This window comes from Oryctolagus cuniculus, chromosome 12 (genome assembly GCF_051225735.1).
Source record: "Oryctolagus cuniculus isolate XC-2025 breed Fujian yellow rabbit chromosome 12, ASM5122573v1, whole genome shotgun sequence".
In the NCBI taxonomy this organism is placed as follows: Eukaryota; Metazoa; Chordata; class Mammalia; order Lagomorpha; family Leporidae; genus Oryctolagus; species Oryctolagus cuniculus.
Genome location: NC_142878.1, coordinates 66837374 through 66852491, shown reverse-complemented (window position 1 = coordinate 66852491; position 15118 = coordinate 66837374). Strand labels below are relative to the sequence as shown.

Below are 15118 nucleotides of genomic sequence, written 5' to 3'. Positions count from 1 at the left end.
CGCGACCTGTAGGCGCTCAGAAGTCCTCCAGTATCCCACAATCCTCTCTTCATGCTTTTCCGGGTTATATAGCTCGGCCGCAACTAGTTTCAGTCGCGCAGCAGCTTCCGGTGGACCTAGGCTGGAAGGAGGTTTTCTTCTCGCCTTGTTGGTGTTTACTGTTTAGGAGCACTCTGATTTAGGGAATCACCGCCGCAGTCGTCAACATGTCGGTACCGAGCGCACTCATGAAGCAGCCGCCCATTCAGTCTACGGCCGGGGCCGTCCCGGTTCGCAACGAGAAAGGTACTGTTTTCACCCGTCTTCCAGTCGGATCTTACCTCTGCCTGCCGTGCGTCCTGCAAACCTCCCTTGGGCTTCCCATCCCAGCCCCACCGACCCTTAAGTCGGTTGCCAGTTTCTTCCACCTTCCCACCGTAAAATCGCACCCAGTGCGATAGCGGGGCTTGGGGAGGGGGTGCGGGGGGATCGACAGGCATCTAATATTTCTGAGACATTTCTGCTCTTACGTGCAGTAAACTCTCTGCTTTTGGGCTCCACAAATTCCTTAGGATGAGAATTATGAAAGGCTCATATGTGGTGAATCTGTTAGCGGAGCGTTGTCTTAGCGATCTGTTTATGGTGTTTTTATAACACATCAGTTATTGTAGTAAACGCATAATCTCCTTGATGTGGAACCGTCATCCTCAACTTTGTATCCATTTCAACCATTAGAGTGAATATGTTTAATAAATTGAACACAATGCTGTGTAAGACAGTGCCCCTAACCTTAAGGAATGCATACTCAAGGAGATTTATTTGAAAGGAAGAGAGAGGCGCCGGCGCTGTGGTGAAGCGGGTTGACACCCTAGCCTGTAGTGCCAGCGTCCCATGTGAGCGCCGGTTCGAGACCCGGCAGCTCCACTTCCAATCCAGCTCTCTGCTGAGGATGGCCCAAGTGGGAGACCTGGAGGAAGCTCCTGGCTCCTGGCTTCGGAGCGACGCAGCTCTGGCCGTTGCGGCCAATTGGGGAGTGAACCATTGGATGGCAGACATCTTTCTTTCTCTGCCTCTGCCTCTGCCTCTCTTCTCTCTGTGTAACTCTTTCGAATAAATAAATAAACCTTTAAGGGGGAGGGGGGCGGCACCCCGGCTCACTAGGCTAATCCTCAGCCTGCGGCGCCGGCACTCCAGGTTCTAGTCCCGGTTGCTCCTCTTCCAGTCCAGCTCTCTGCTGTGGCCCGGGAAGGCAGTGGAGGATGGCCCAAGTGCTTGGGCCCTGCATCTACATGAGAGACCAGGAGGAAGCTCCTGGTTCCAGATTGGCGCAGTGCACCGGCCGTAGCAGCCATTTGGGCGTGAACCAACAGAAGGAAGACCTTTCTCTCTGTCTCTCTCACTGTCTAATTTTGTCTGTCAAAAAAAAAAAAAAAAAAAAAAAAGAGAGAGAGAGAGAGACTCCCAAAATTGCTGCGATGGCTCCTGAAGCCAAGAGCCTGGAACTCCATCCAGGAGGTCTCCCATATGGGTGGCAGGGTCCCAAGTACTTGGGCCATCTTCCACTGCTTTCCCAGGTGTATTAGCAGGGAATTGGATTAGAAGTGGAGCAGTCCAGCCCTCTATATGACGTGAGATGCCACTGGCACAAGCAGCAGCTTAACCCACTGCACCACCATGCCGTGTGTTCATGTGTTTTATTAGCTCTCCGTTTTCTTTTCTGTGAATCACCTCTTTCTGTCAGTCATTTTCTGTTTGCTGGAGGGTTTTTGGTTTTGTATGTGTGTGCGTGTTTTATTTACTTCAAAGGCAGACCGAGAGAGAGAGAGAGAGAGAGAGAGAGAGAGAGATTGATTGATTGATTGATTGATTCACTCCTCAGATTCCTGAAACAGCCAGGGCTGGGCCAGGCTGAAGTTAGGAGCCAGGAGCTCCATCAGAGTCTCCCATGCAATTGACAGGAATCCAAGTACTTGAGCCATCACCGGCTGCCTCCCAGGTTGTGCATTACCAGGAAACTGGATCAAAAGTGGAGTTGGGACTTGACCCCAGGCACTTCATTATGGGATGTCGGTGTCCCAAGTGACAACTTAACTGCCTACATCACAGCACCCACCCATTTGCTCTTTTTTTTTTTAAGGATTTATTTATTTATTTGAAAGGCAGAGAGGCAGACAAAGAGGTCTCCCATCTGCTAGTTCACTCCCCAAATGGCTGCAACAGCCAGAGCTGGGCCGATATGAAGCCAAGAGCCAGGAGCTTCCTCCAGGTCTTCTATGTGAGTGCAGGGGCCCAACAGCTTGGGCCATCTTCTACTGCTTTCCTGGGGCATAGCAGAAAGCTGGATCAGAAGTGGAGCAGCCGAGACTCAAACTTGCACCCATATGGGATTCCAGCACACAGGCAGTGGCTTTACTTGCTATACTACAGCACTTGACCCTATTTGCTCTTTTTTTAGATATAACATTCCAGCTCTATAATATTCTTTTCTCTATTTTTTTGGCTTGTCTTTTAACTTTTAATTATCAAGTTCTCGGTTACAAAGACATTTTTAATTTAAGTATTGTCCAGTTTATCAACTTTTATGGTTTGTACTTTTTAAATATATTGTTCAAGAAATTGTTCCCTAGGGGTAGGTGATGTGGCATGGCAGTTGAATCGCTGTTTGGGACATTGATGTTCCAGTTTGAGTGCACAGTTCAAGTCTCTGCTAATTCGCTTCCAGTCCAGCTTGCTGCTAATGTGCCTGAGAGGCAGCAGCAAATGGATCAAGTACTTGGGCCCCAGCCACCCATGTGGGAGACCAAGTGGAGTTCCTGGCTCCTAGCTTTAGCCTGCCCCAGCCCCGGCTGTTGTGGCCATTTAGGGATTAAACCAATGTATGGAGGATCTCTTTCATCTCTCCCTCTGTCACTTTGCCTTTCAAATCAATTTTTAAACATTTTTTATTTTATTTATTTAAAAGGCAGAGTTGCAGGTGGTCGAGAGTGGGGAAGGTAGAGAGATCTTCCATCTGCTGGTTCACTCACCAAATGACCACAGTGGCCAGGATTGGGCCAGACCAAAGCCAGCAGCCAGGAGCTTCATCTGGGTCTCCCACTTGGTTGCAGTGGCCCAAACACTTGGGCCATCTTCTACTGCCTTCCCAGGCACATTAGTAGGGAGCTGGATTGGAAGTGGAGCAGCCAGGACTCGAACTGGTGCCCATATGGGATGCCAGCATCAGAGGTGCAAGATTTTTAAAATTTATTTGATAAGCAGAGTTATAGAAGGAGACAAAGATTTATTTAAAGATTTATTTTATTTGAAAGGCAGAGTTACAGAGAGGCAGAAGCAGAGAGAGAGAAGTCTTCCATTCCTTGGTTCACTCCTCAGATGGCAGCAGTGGCCAAAGCTGTGCCAGTCTGAAGCCAGGAGCCAGGGGCTTCTTCCAGGTCTCCCACGTAGGTGCAGGGGTCCAATCTTATGTTTTTCCAGGCCATAGCAGAGAGCTTGATTAGAAGTGGAACAGCCAGGATTCGAACTGGTGCTCATATGGGATGCCGGCCCTACAGGTAGTGGCTTTACCTGCTAAGCCATGGCACCGGCTCCTTTTTTTCTTTGTGTGTGTGAAATGTCTTATATCGTTTCTTGGCCTTTTGGCTAATATCAAGTGTGGAGAAAGGTCTTTATCTGTTGGTTCACTTCCCAAATGGCTGCAACGACCAGAGCTGGGCCAATCCGGAGCCAGGAGCTTCTTCCAGTTTGCCCATGTGGAAGCAGTGACCCAAGGACTTGAGCCATCTTCTGCTTTCCCAGGCCACAGCAGAGAGTTGGATCAGAAGTGGAGCAGCCGGTATTAGAACCCGCACCCATATGGGATGCCAGTGCTGCAGGCAGATGCTTAAACTACTATGCCACAGTACCAGCCCCAGGAATGTAAATTTTAAGATATGTTTTTCATATCCAGATCTTTAATCCACTTGGGATGTTTCGCTTGTATGATAGAAGTCTATTTTTTCTTTACTATTTTTAATATTTGTTGTATGGATGACCAGTTGTCACACCATTTTTTACTATTATCCACCCTTTTTTATGCTTTTTATTTGGGATACAGATATATAAGAGGGGGACAGGGAGGGAGGGAGGGAGAACAAGCACACATCAAAGAGGGAGTGCTCCCATATGTTTGTTCACTGTCCAAATGCTGGAAACTCAATCCGGGTCTGCCTCACAGGGGCAGAAACTCAGCCACTTGAACCATCACTGTTGCATTAGCAGGAAGCTGAAGTCATAAATGGGCTCTCGGAGAAGAAAGACAAGTGTCTTAACTGACATCTCTTAACCACTAGGCCAAATGTCTACCCCTCTCCACTGATTGTTTTTTTTAATATGATTAAATGTTTAAAAATGTTTATTGTTCATTTGAAAGGCACAGAGATAGCAAGAGACAGAAATTTTCCATGTGCTGGTTCACTCCCCAAAATGCCTGCAACCATTGGGGCTATCAGGGCCAAAACCAGGAATCTGAAACTCAGGTTAGGTCTCTCTCATGGAGACAGGGGCTCAGCTCTCTGAGTCATCACTGCAGCCTCCCAGGATGCACATTAGCAGAAAGCCGGTATCAGTAGCAGAGCCAGGACTCAAAGCCACTGCAGTACGGGATATGAGCACCCCACCCCTCTACTGATTTTTACTGTCACTTCAGTAATATGTTCAGGTTCTTCTATACATTTCTCTGCTCTCTATACTGTTAGTCTCTCTGTACTCTTGGAGTCAGACATTGTTTTAATTACTGTAACTTTAAGTCTTGCTGTCTGATACAAACCCTATCCCACTCTATCTATATTCAGAATTGTCTTGGCTATCTACCTCTTCCAATAAAATTGTAGAGTTTTCCTCCTAAAGAAAGAAATTAAATTGGTTACTTTTCTTTCATATTATTCACTGAAATTGTTGGTATTTGTACAAGAGATTGCCTACTCTTGTAGGATTGATAGCACATAAGTTAAAGGAAAAGAAAATACAAAGAGATAAGATTTGGGTGTTGAGTTATGTGGTACTGTGTTATAAAGACTGCCTTGAGCTAGCGCCGCGGCTCACTTGGCTAATCCTCTGGCTGGGGCATCGGGTTCTGTCCCGGTTGCTCCTCTTCCAGTCCAGCTCTCTGCTGTGGCCCAGGAAGGCAGTGGAGGATGGCCCAAGTGCTTGGGCCCTGCACCCGCATGGGAGACCAGGAGGAAGCTCCTGGCTCCTGGCTTCAGATCAGCGCAGCGGCCATTTGGGGAGTGAACCAACAGAAGGAAGACCTTTCTCTCTCACTAACTCTGCTGTCAAAAAAAAAAAAAAAAAAAAAAAAGACTGCCTTGGACATTCCAGAGAGAACTAAAAGAATGTCTGAACAGCTTTTAGTTTTACATTCCCTCTTAAATCACCCTTATTGTGTGCTGGGCTCTGTTACAAATAATTCATTTAATGGTCTAGTTCAAGTGGAATAGCTTGAACGTGTGGAATAGCTTTGAAATAGTGATGGATGCTGTCTGCCTTTTAAGGGGTGTGTTTTTCTAATGTTTTACCACCTCCTTTCCTGCTCTTTACTGTACCCAGGATTGGTCTCATTTCTGTTAGTGTTAGTATTCACAAGAATTCCTTCCTGTATCTTGGCCTGAATAGGTGGATAGGTGGCAACCTGCTTTTTCTGCTTAAACTGTTGTCCACTGAAAATACCGTGTTTTGTGTGCCAAGACCAAGAGTTCAAAGACATGGGGAAACATTATTAATTCTCTATCTCACAGGTGAGATTTCGATGGAGAAAGTGAAGGTAAAACGTTATGTGTCCGGGAAGAGGCCTGACTACGCCCCTATGGAGTCCTCTGATGAAGAGGATGAAGAATTTCAGTTCATTAAGAAAGCCAAAGAACAAGAAGCAGAGCCTGAGGAACAGGAAGAGGATTCATCAAGTGACCCCCGGCTGCGGCGTTTACAGAACCGTATTAGTGAAGATGTGGAAGAGAGGTAATGACTAGGGCTGTGTCTCCCTGAACCAGGTTAATTAACAACAGCGACAGTAGTAATAGCCAGGACTTGAATAGTACTTACTGTCGTTTACACTGTTCCAAGTAGATAATATTTACTAATTCTTGTAATCCACATGGTAACATTATGAGATAGATATTACTTGTCCCATTTTGTAAATGACACAAATGTGCTAGAAAAGTAATATGACCAAAATTGCACAAGTGGCAGCTTTAGAAAACAGCAGGTTAGGGGCCAGTGTTGTGATATAATGGGTTAAGCCATTGTCTGCAGCACTGGCATCCCATATGGGTGCAGGTTGAAGTCCTGGTTGCTCCACTTCAGATCCAGCTCCCTGCTAATATACCTGGGAAAGCAGTGGAAGATGGTACAGGTGCTTGGGCCTCTGTGCCCAAATGGAAAGCCTAGAAGAAGCTTCTGGTTCCTGGCTTTGGCCTGGCCCAGCCCTGACCATTGCAGCCATTTGGGGAGTGAACCAGCATATGGAAGATTTCCTTCTCTTCTTTCTCTCTCTTTGTAATTCCTTCAAATAAATAAATAAATAATAAATCTTTTTTTTTTTTTTTTTTTAATGTAGGCTACTTCTGGCCCAGAGGTGCTAATTGTTAAGAAAATATGACACAGAGATGATGTGTTGGTTTAATGAAGGTAGTCTCTTTTTTTTTTTTTTTTTTTAAAGACAGAGTTACAGAGAGAGATAGACACACACACACACACTGAGAGGTCTTCCAATCACTGGTTCATTCCCCAAATGACGGCAACAGCCAGAGCTGAGCTGATCCAAAGCCAGGAGCTTCTTCCAGGTCTCCCATGTGGGTGTAGGGGCCCAAGAACTTGGGCCATCTTACACTGCTTTCCCAGGTGCATTAGCAGGGAGCTGAATCAGAAATGGAGCAGCTGGAACTCAAACCAGCGCCCATATGGGATTGGGATGCCAGTACTGCTTTTTTTTTTTTTTTTTAACTATTTATTTGAAAAGCTGAGTTGCAGAGAGAGGAAGAGACAGAGACAGAGATATCAATCTTCCATCTGTTGATTCACTCCTCAAATGGTCTAGCCATGGCTAGACCAAGCCAAAGCCTAGAGCTTTTACTGGGTCTCCCACATGGGTGGCAGGGGTCCAAGTATTTGGGCCATCTTTCTCTGCTTTCTCAGGCCATTAGCAGAGAGCTGCCTTCCCCAGGCACATTAACAGAAAGCTGGGTTACAAATGGAATAGCTGCTACTCAATCCAGCACTCTGATGTGGGGTCTCAGTGTTGTGAGGGGCAGCTTAACCCAGTGTACCATAATGCCTGCCCCTTCCCATTAGTTTCATGCTGTATTTGCTTTTTATCACAGTGACCACCAAAAATCCAGTTTCATAGATATGATGTCATTGAAAGGAATGTGTTATGATCTAATATTGTAATTATGAACTACCCTGAGCTATTAAAAATATCCCTTTGCACCCCCATAAGTTGGCTGTGTTACTCAGGATGCCTCAGCATATGTTTAACGGTTTACACTCTACTTGACTGTTTGCTCTGACATTCTGGTGTAGGTTTTTTGACCTGCATCTCAGTTTCCCAATCACTAGCCTTCAGTGTTAAAGTGAACATGTCAGAGTACTCTCTGACGAAGGAAGTGTGGTTGATACTCCTTCATTTTTGTAACACTGGTTTTACCCTTGGAAATACCATTTTTCAGATTGGCTCGACATCGGAAAATAGTGGAACCTGAAGTAGTAGGAGAAAGTGACTCAGAAGTAGAAGGAGATGCTTGGCGCATGGAAAGAGAAGACAGCAGTGAAGAAGAGGAGGAGGAAATAGATGATGAGGTATGTTTAGGAAAATGGGAAGTTTTTCTGGGTGCATGAAAAAATTGAAGCCAGTGCTCATTTCCTAAGCTCCTGTTGGCACAATATTGCTCTTTTTTGCAAAATTCTGATAATGTTCCCTGGTGGGTGGGGATAGGATTGAAAATAATAGAATGATGCTAAGGTGCATTGGTTCATATCAGAATTTGTTGAGCTTGATGAGGGAAAAATAAGAAATCCTTTTAAGAGCATTTGACCGGCTAGCTTAGATGTATGATTTTACAGGAAATAGAGCGGCGCCGTGGCATGATGCGTCAGCGAGCACAGGAGCGGAAAAACGAAGAGATGGAAGTCATGGAGGTGGAAGATGAGGGACGTTCCGGGGAGGAGTCTGAATCAGAGTCTGAGTATGAAGAGTACACAGATAGCGAAGACGAGATGGAGCCTCGCCTTAAGCCAGTCTTCATTCGAAAGTAAGTATTAAGCCGGCGCCGTGGCTCAATAGGCTAATCCTCCACCTTGCGGCGCCGGCACACCGGGTTCGAGTCCCGGTTGGGGCGCCGGATTCTGTCCCGGTTGCCCCTCTTCCAGGCCAGCTCTCTGCTATGGCCAGGGAGTGCAGTGGAGGATGGCCCAGGTGCTTGGGCCCTGCACCCCATGGGAGACCAGGAAAAGCACCTGGCTCCTGGCTCCTGCCAGGATCAGCGCGGTGCGCCGGCTGCAGCGGCAGCCATTGGAGGGTGAACCAACGGCAAAAAGGAAGACCTTTCTCTCTCTGTCTCTCTCTCTCACTGTCCACTCTGCCTGTCAAAAAAAAAAAAAAAAAAAAAAAAGAAAGTAAGTATTTCACAAACCTGGTCCAAATCCACTAGTTACACCAGGATTAAAGCCTCTTTTCTATCCAATGATCTTCTGAAATCTAAGCACTAAGTGAAAGCATTTTGCCCAGTGTTATAACCCTTGCTAAAGAATATCTTGGCATTAGCAGAGAGCCTGTTTGTTTTCACATCTCTCTTTCCCGTTAAAGAGCACATATCTGCTCAAGGTTATCAATTTTAAGCAGAAAATTAAGCAGGAAGAGTAAACTCATATTCCTTTTTTAATGACTAGAAATCCTATCAGTTACAGTCCAGCAGATTCTTTGCTATCCAGGCAGTCCTCAAAGATGAATGAACTTTGTCTAAAGACCTGAGATATCTGCCACTTTTGGTTCTTCACAAGTAACAGAGTCAAAGATTGTTTGGTGTTGTGTAATGGGCCTAGATCTAAGGGAACAAAGAGCTCTACTCTAAGGACTTGGGCAACTAATAGGACCTCTGTAATGCAGGAAGGACCGAGTGACAGTTCAAGAACGGGAGGCTGAAGCATTGAAGCAGAAGGAGCTGGAGCAGGAAGCAAAGCGCATGGCTGAGGAGAGGCGCAAATACACACTCAAGGTACTGGGGTATGGTTGCAAGCATCGAGAGAGAGCAAATAATGTAATTAGGTTTGTCTGAGTAGTCGTAACTATTCTGTCTGTCCAGATTGTAGAGGAGGAGACCAAGAAAGAGCTGGAGGAGAACAAGCGGTCCCTGGCTGCACTGGATGCCCTGAACACAGATGACGAAAATGATGAGGAAGAATATGAGGCATGGAAAGTCCGGGAGCTAAAAAGAATCAAGAGGGACAGAGAAGATCGAGAAGCGTGAGTGATAGGATGGGCCTAAGTTAATGCCACTAATGGGACAGGTTTCTGATAGCATCCACCATGAGTTTCATTCTAGTTTTCTTGAGGGATCTTATGGCTGAAGTCAGTCTCCCATAAGTAGAATATGAGTTTCCTTTATTAGAGTGAAATCAGAGAGGAGAAACATACTTTGTTCACCATCATAGAGTGCCAGCCAATGCTCTTGCCTTTTTTTTTTTTTTTTTTTTTCTCTCAATTTGAAAGGCAAAGAGTTGGAGACAGAGAGAAACAGAGGGCTTCCATCCACTGTTTGACTCCCCAAATGGCCACAGTGGCAGGAGCCAGGAACCAGGAGCTTCTTCCAGGTCTCCTGCACAAGTGCAGAGGCATAAGGACTTGGGCCATCTTCTGCTTTTCCAAGCCATAGCACGTAGAGCTGGATCGGAAGTGGAGCAGCCAGGACTCCAACTGGTGCCCATATGGAATGCCAGCACTGCAAGCGGTGGCTTTACCCGCTACACCACAGTGCCGGCCCCTAATGCTCCCTTTTGTTTCCTGTTAAGACACACACAGTCAATGTTGTTATCTCTGGTTGTGTAGCAACCCAACCCAAAATTTAAGAAGCTTGAAACACAGTTTATTATTTCTCAGTTTTGGAAGTTAGCTGACCAGTTCCTTTACTGGGAGTAACTGGGCCAAAAAGTCTAAAAGGGTTTCACTCCCAAGTCTTGTAGATGATGTTGGCAGTAAGCTGGAATACCTCATTTCTTGAGTAGCTACCTTTCCTAGCAATCTCAGAGCAGCATTACAAGAGGGCAGGGGTGGATGTTAGCAAGGCCTCCTGAGGCTTAAGTTCCAGAACTCATAAATACTTCTGCCAAATCTGGACTTGACATCTGGTCACAGCAAGTCACAGGCCATCCTAGTTCAAGGGAGTAGATAAATAGACTCCACCTGTAGATTGGAGGAACAGCAAAGTTACACAGAAAAGGGGCATGCATACTGTGAGTGGGAGGATTTACAGCACTTAAATATCTACCTCACTCACTCTTTTTTTTTTTTTTTTTTTTTTTTTGACAGGCAGAGTTAGAGAGAGACAGAGAGTTATAGACAGTGAGAGAGAGACAGAGAGAAAGGTCTTCCTTCCGTTGGTTCACTCCCCTAATGGCTGCCACGGCAGGCGCTGCGCTGATCCAAAGCCAGGAACCAGGTGCTTCCTCCCGGTCTTCCATGCAGGTGCAGGGACCCAAGCACTTGGGCCATCCTCCATTGCCCTCCCGGACCGCAGTAGAGAGCTGGACTTGAAGAGGAGCAACCGGGACTAGAACCCGGGGTGCCAGCACCGTAGGCAGAGGATTAGCCAAGTGAGCCATGGCACTGGCCGCTCACTCACTCTCTTAAAGCAAAATTATTTCTGAACTGTGTCACCCATTCCAGGAATGTGAGAGGATAATTTCAGATTATAAAAGGAGACCATCAGTAGATAAATGTCCTCAGCCTGTAGTTTCTAATGTCCCTATACTGAGCTTTAAGGAGTCCATGCACTGTTTAAGACTGTTTGGCAAATTAAGTGTATGTGTGCATTTTTCTAGAGAAGGGGGATCTGTGACCCTTCTCTCCCCCAAAAAGGTTAAAAACAGGCATTGCAATCAAATTCATGATAGTAGTAACCCTTAGTTTACATGTAAGCACATACATGATGATGATGAGCTTACACAAAAGAAAGTCTTTTACTTTAAATACACGGTGACTTTTTTTCAGACTAATAAAGCTTTTTAGGGAGGAGGAATTGGTATGCCAAAAAAAAATTTTTTTTTTGAGTTATAAATGCTTCCTTTATTACATAAAGCCAGTAACTGCTACTTCTACGTTTGACTGTTTGTGCACCTCTATGTTGTTGGTATGCAAAATTAAGCAGTAACAGCATACCTGAACCTCACAAAAGCTAGAATCAACTTCTGGACATTTGCAGTACCCACTGTGGCAAACATAATGAATATAACTCACCTTTTTATTTCTCAAACTTTTTTTTTTTTTTTTTTTTTTTTGACAGGCAGAGTGGACAGTGAGAGAGAGAGACAGAGAGAAAGGTCTTCCTTTGCCGTTGGTTCACCCTCCAATGGCTGCCGCGGCCGGCGCGCTGCAGCTGGCACAACGCGCTGATCCAATGGCAGGAGCCAGGTGCTTCTCCTGGTCTCCCATGGGGTGCAGGGCCCAAGTACTTGGGCCATCCTCCACTGCACTCCCTGGCCACAGCAGAGAGCTGGCCTGGAAGAGGGGCAACCGGGACAGAATCCAGTGCCCCAACCGGGACTTGAACCCGGTGTGCCGGCACCGCAAGGCAGAGGATTAGCCTAGTGAGCTGCGACGCCGGCCAATATTTCTCAAACTCTTAATCTTGATTCCTAACAGGCAATCCCTAGAGCTAAACTAAGTGAATAATGCTTGAAAGGAGATAGGATGCAGTTTTCACATGACTGGAACTCTTTGAAGCTAGAACAATACTAATAAATAATTTTGTTCTCTGAACAGACTTGAGAAGGAGAAAGCAGAAATTGAACGCATGCGGAACCTGACTGAGGAAGAGAGACGAGCTGAGCTTCGGGCAAATGGCAAAGTCATTACCAACAAAGCTGTGAAGGGCAAATACAAATTTTTGCAGAAGTATTATCACCGGGGTGCCTTCTTCATGGTAAGACATGAAAAGGGAGTCAGAAAAATGGGCAGTAGGAATAACTCAGAAGTTTAGAATTCTTTCTTCTCCAAGAATAAGCTGTTCTGTAATGTTATTTCCACTTGCAACCTTTCTCATTTACGTTTTGCCTCTGAAGAATATAAACCCAGAGAAAAGTGTTAGCAACTGAAGTAGCAGCAACTCTTCTCTATTTTGGCCCTAGTTCTCAGAAAGAGGAAATGATATTAATAGAAAAATTCAGGCAATGAAATAGATAGTAATCCAAAATAACAGTCTGTTAGCCTTGTATAAAGTGATGCACACCTCTTAGAAAATATTGAATTAACACCACCATTAATTCTTTTAAGAGGAAAAGCAGGAAAGGTAATGGAAAAATCGATTTGCATTTATTACTTGATAGCATATGGTTTGTTAATTTCCCGATGTTAAGAAAGTTGGTATCAAAAATTAAACTAGCTTTTTCAAGTGCTATTTATCAAAGCCTAAATATCTCATCCTGCCCTTCACTGCAGATACTGGTAAAATCTGAAAACTTCATTGGAGATGTCTACTCTCCAAAATCAGCCTTAGTCTTACTGATCAGCAGGAAATGCTTATTATGTGATTTTCCAGCACAAATGGTTTTCCATAGTTAGTAGAGATTAGAATTACTTCTACTCTTTGAAAGTCATAAAGTGTCTTTATTTCATCATTTCAATAGCTTTTATAACCATGCTTCTTAGAGAACCAGTGTATTACTGACTAAAATACATAGGTAAAGTTTATATGAAGTCAGTCTTTTGGTACACGTACTCAAATATTAACTCTGGACCAGGAGAGTAAAATTGAAATGGCTTCTAGGATTAAATGAAGGACTTTCAAGTCCACAGTAGAAAAGATCTCACAAAAACTGTTAATAGTCCTGTCTTTAAAACTGGTCCTTCCTAAACCAAGATGATGCTGTTTTTATTACCTCTAGCATGTATGTGTGTAATCTCTGCCACAGCATTGTAATCTGACACATTGGTTCAAAACTATTCGCTATGTTTCATTAAGTATCCTTTTATGCACTACCAAAGAATATAAAATCCTCCCCTCAAAAGGCTCACAATCTAAAAGTAGGTCTAAGTCTACTGAAGGTACTCTGGCAGTTTCTAAAGAGGGAGATGTTGTATTTGGTTGATTGAAAACAATGACATGTATAAAGGTAACACTTCAGATGATTGACTTGACTTTTCAGTGTTAAGACATTCCAGCAGGAGGGGAGGCAGAAAAGTATCAGCTATAAAAGGAAGTGGCAAAAAGAACTAAACAGATTAAGGCTTATATTTGGCCTTACCTACTACAGAACCATTGATGTTTTTGAGCAAGGCAGATACATAATTAGAATTGTATTCTAGGCCGGCACCGTGACTCATTAGGCTAATCCTCCGCCTTGTGGCGCTGGCACACCGGGTTCTAGTCCCGGTCGGGGCACTGGATTCTGTCCCGGTTGCCCCTCTTCCACGCCAGCTCTCTGCTGTGGCCAGGGAGTGCAGTGGAGGATGGCCCAGGTGCTTGGGCCCTGCACCCTATGGGAGACCAGGAGAAGTACCTGGCTCCTGCCATTGGATCAGCGCGGTTCGCCGGCCACAGCGGCCATTGGAGGATGAACCACCGGTAAAGGAAGACCTTTCTTTCTGTCTCTCTCTCTCACTGTCCACTCTGCCTGTCAAAAAAAAAAAAAAAAAAGAATTGTATTCTAGAAACATTAATGGTAGGGAAAAAAACTACGTGATAAGAGTTTATGAGATGTGGCAACTGATTGAATATACACAAGATTACTCCAGTTTTGAAACTATGTTAACTAAGAGAATGTTGGGCCTACTTACAAAGAAGTTAAATCAACGGTGGGCATTGTGGCATGGTAAGTTAACCCATGCCTGGGGCTCTTACATCCCTTACCAGATTCCAGTCCCAGCCAGCTATTCTGTGCTTCCTATCCAGCTAAATCCACCTATGCAGTTAGATATGAGTTAAGACCCAATGGAATATCTGTTAAAATAATATAAAAGGCAGTAGAAAATTCAGAGTTGAGAGGCTTGTTCATAGTTGAAGGCATGTGCGTAAATGAGCACACAGATTATAGTAACTCGTGTAAGCCCTTGAAGAATGACTCAATAATCTCTGTAACCTTTGTTATATTAACTCTGGCTTGAATAAAAGGGAATAGAACTAAAATAACTGATTATATTCATTTCTGCAGGACGAGGATGAAGAAGTATACAAGAGAGATTTCAGTGCACCTACCCTGGAGGATCATTTCAACAAAACCATTCTTCCTAAAGTCATGCAGGTATGGGGAACCTTAGTAACATAAGAGAAAGATCATATATTGAGGACAGAGGTGTAGTATGTTTGGTGTTACGTGTAACTCATCATTCATCCTTCTCAGGTCAAGAACTTTGGACGCTCTGGCCGTACCAAATACACCCACCTTGTGGATCAAGATACCACCTCCTTTGATTCAGCATGGGGTCAAGAAAGTGCCCAGAACACCAAGTTCTTCAAACAGAAGGCAGCTGGGGTACGGGATGTATTTGAGCGACCGTCTGCCAAGAAACGGAAAACTACTTAGGGTTCAACTACATAATTCTTCCACCTATGGGACACAACAAGTCTTAGCATCTGGTCTTCAGTTTGCTTTTCCCATTATTTATATGGCCCGCATATCCAGGCTATTGGACCTTCTACCATACTTGTGATAACAGGTAGTCCTGTCTTTGAAGGTGCTTTTTGAGGTCTGGACTCATGCTGAGAATCCCACAGAAAAGCACTATGTGGGTACTGGAGCCTTCCCATTTGAAACTATTTCTGAGAAATCTCGGGTTTCATCACTGCTGTGGTTTCCCATATTTACTTGGGACTGTTGTTCTGAGATTCTTTTTCCAGACCCTTAGCTTGGGTCAGAAACATGAGCATGTGAGTGGAGTGGACAATGCCTTTCTTCT

At 44.8% G+C, this 15118-nt stretch overlaps 1 protein-coding gene across 1 annotated transcript; it reads left to right on the top strand.

Moving 5' to 3' along the window:
• The first annotated feature begins 206 nt into the window (after positions 1–206).
• On the top strand, positions 207–14745 carry MFAP1 (microfibril associated protein 1). The gene is made up of 9 exons (NM_001171317.1): positions 207–285; positions 5751–5970; positions 7680–7809; positions 8074–8261; positions 9116–9224; positions 9312–9472; positions 11987–12146; positions 14374–14463; positions 14563–14745. Exons 1-9 carry the CDS (start codon positions 207–209, stop codon positions 14743–14745), a joined length of 1320 nt encoding a protein of 439 aa, NP_001164788.1.
• Positions 14746–15118: the final 373 nt, after the last annotated feature.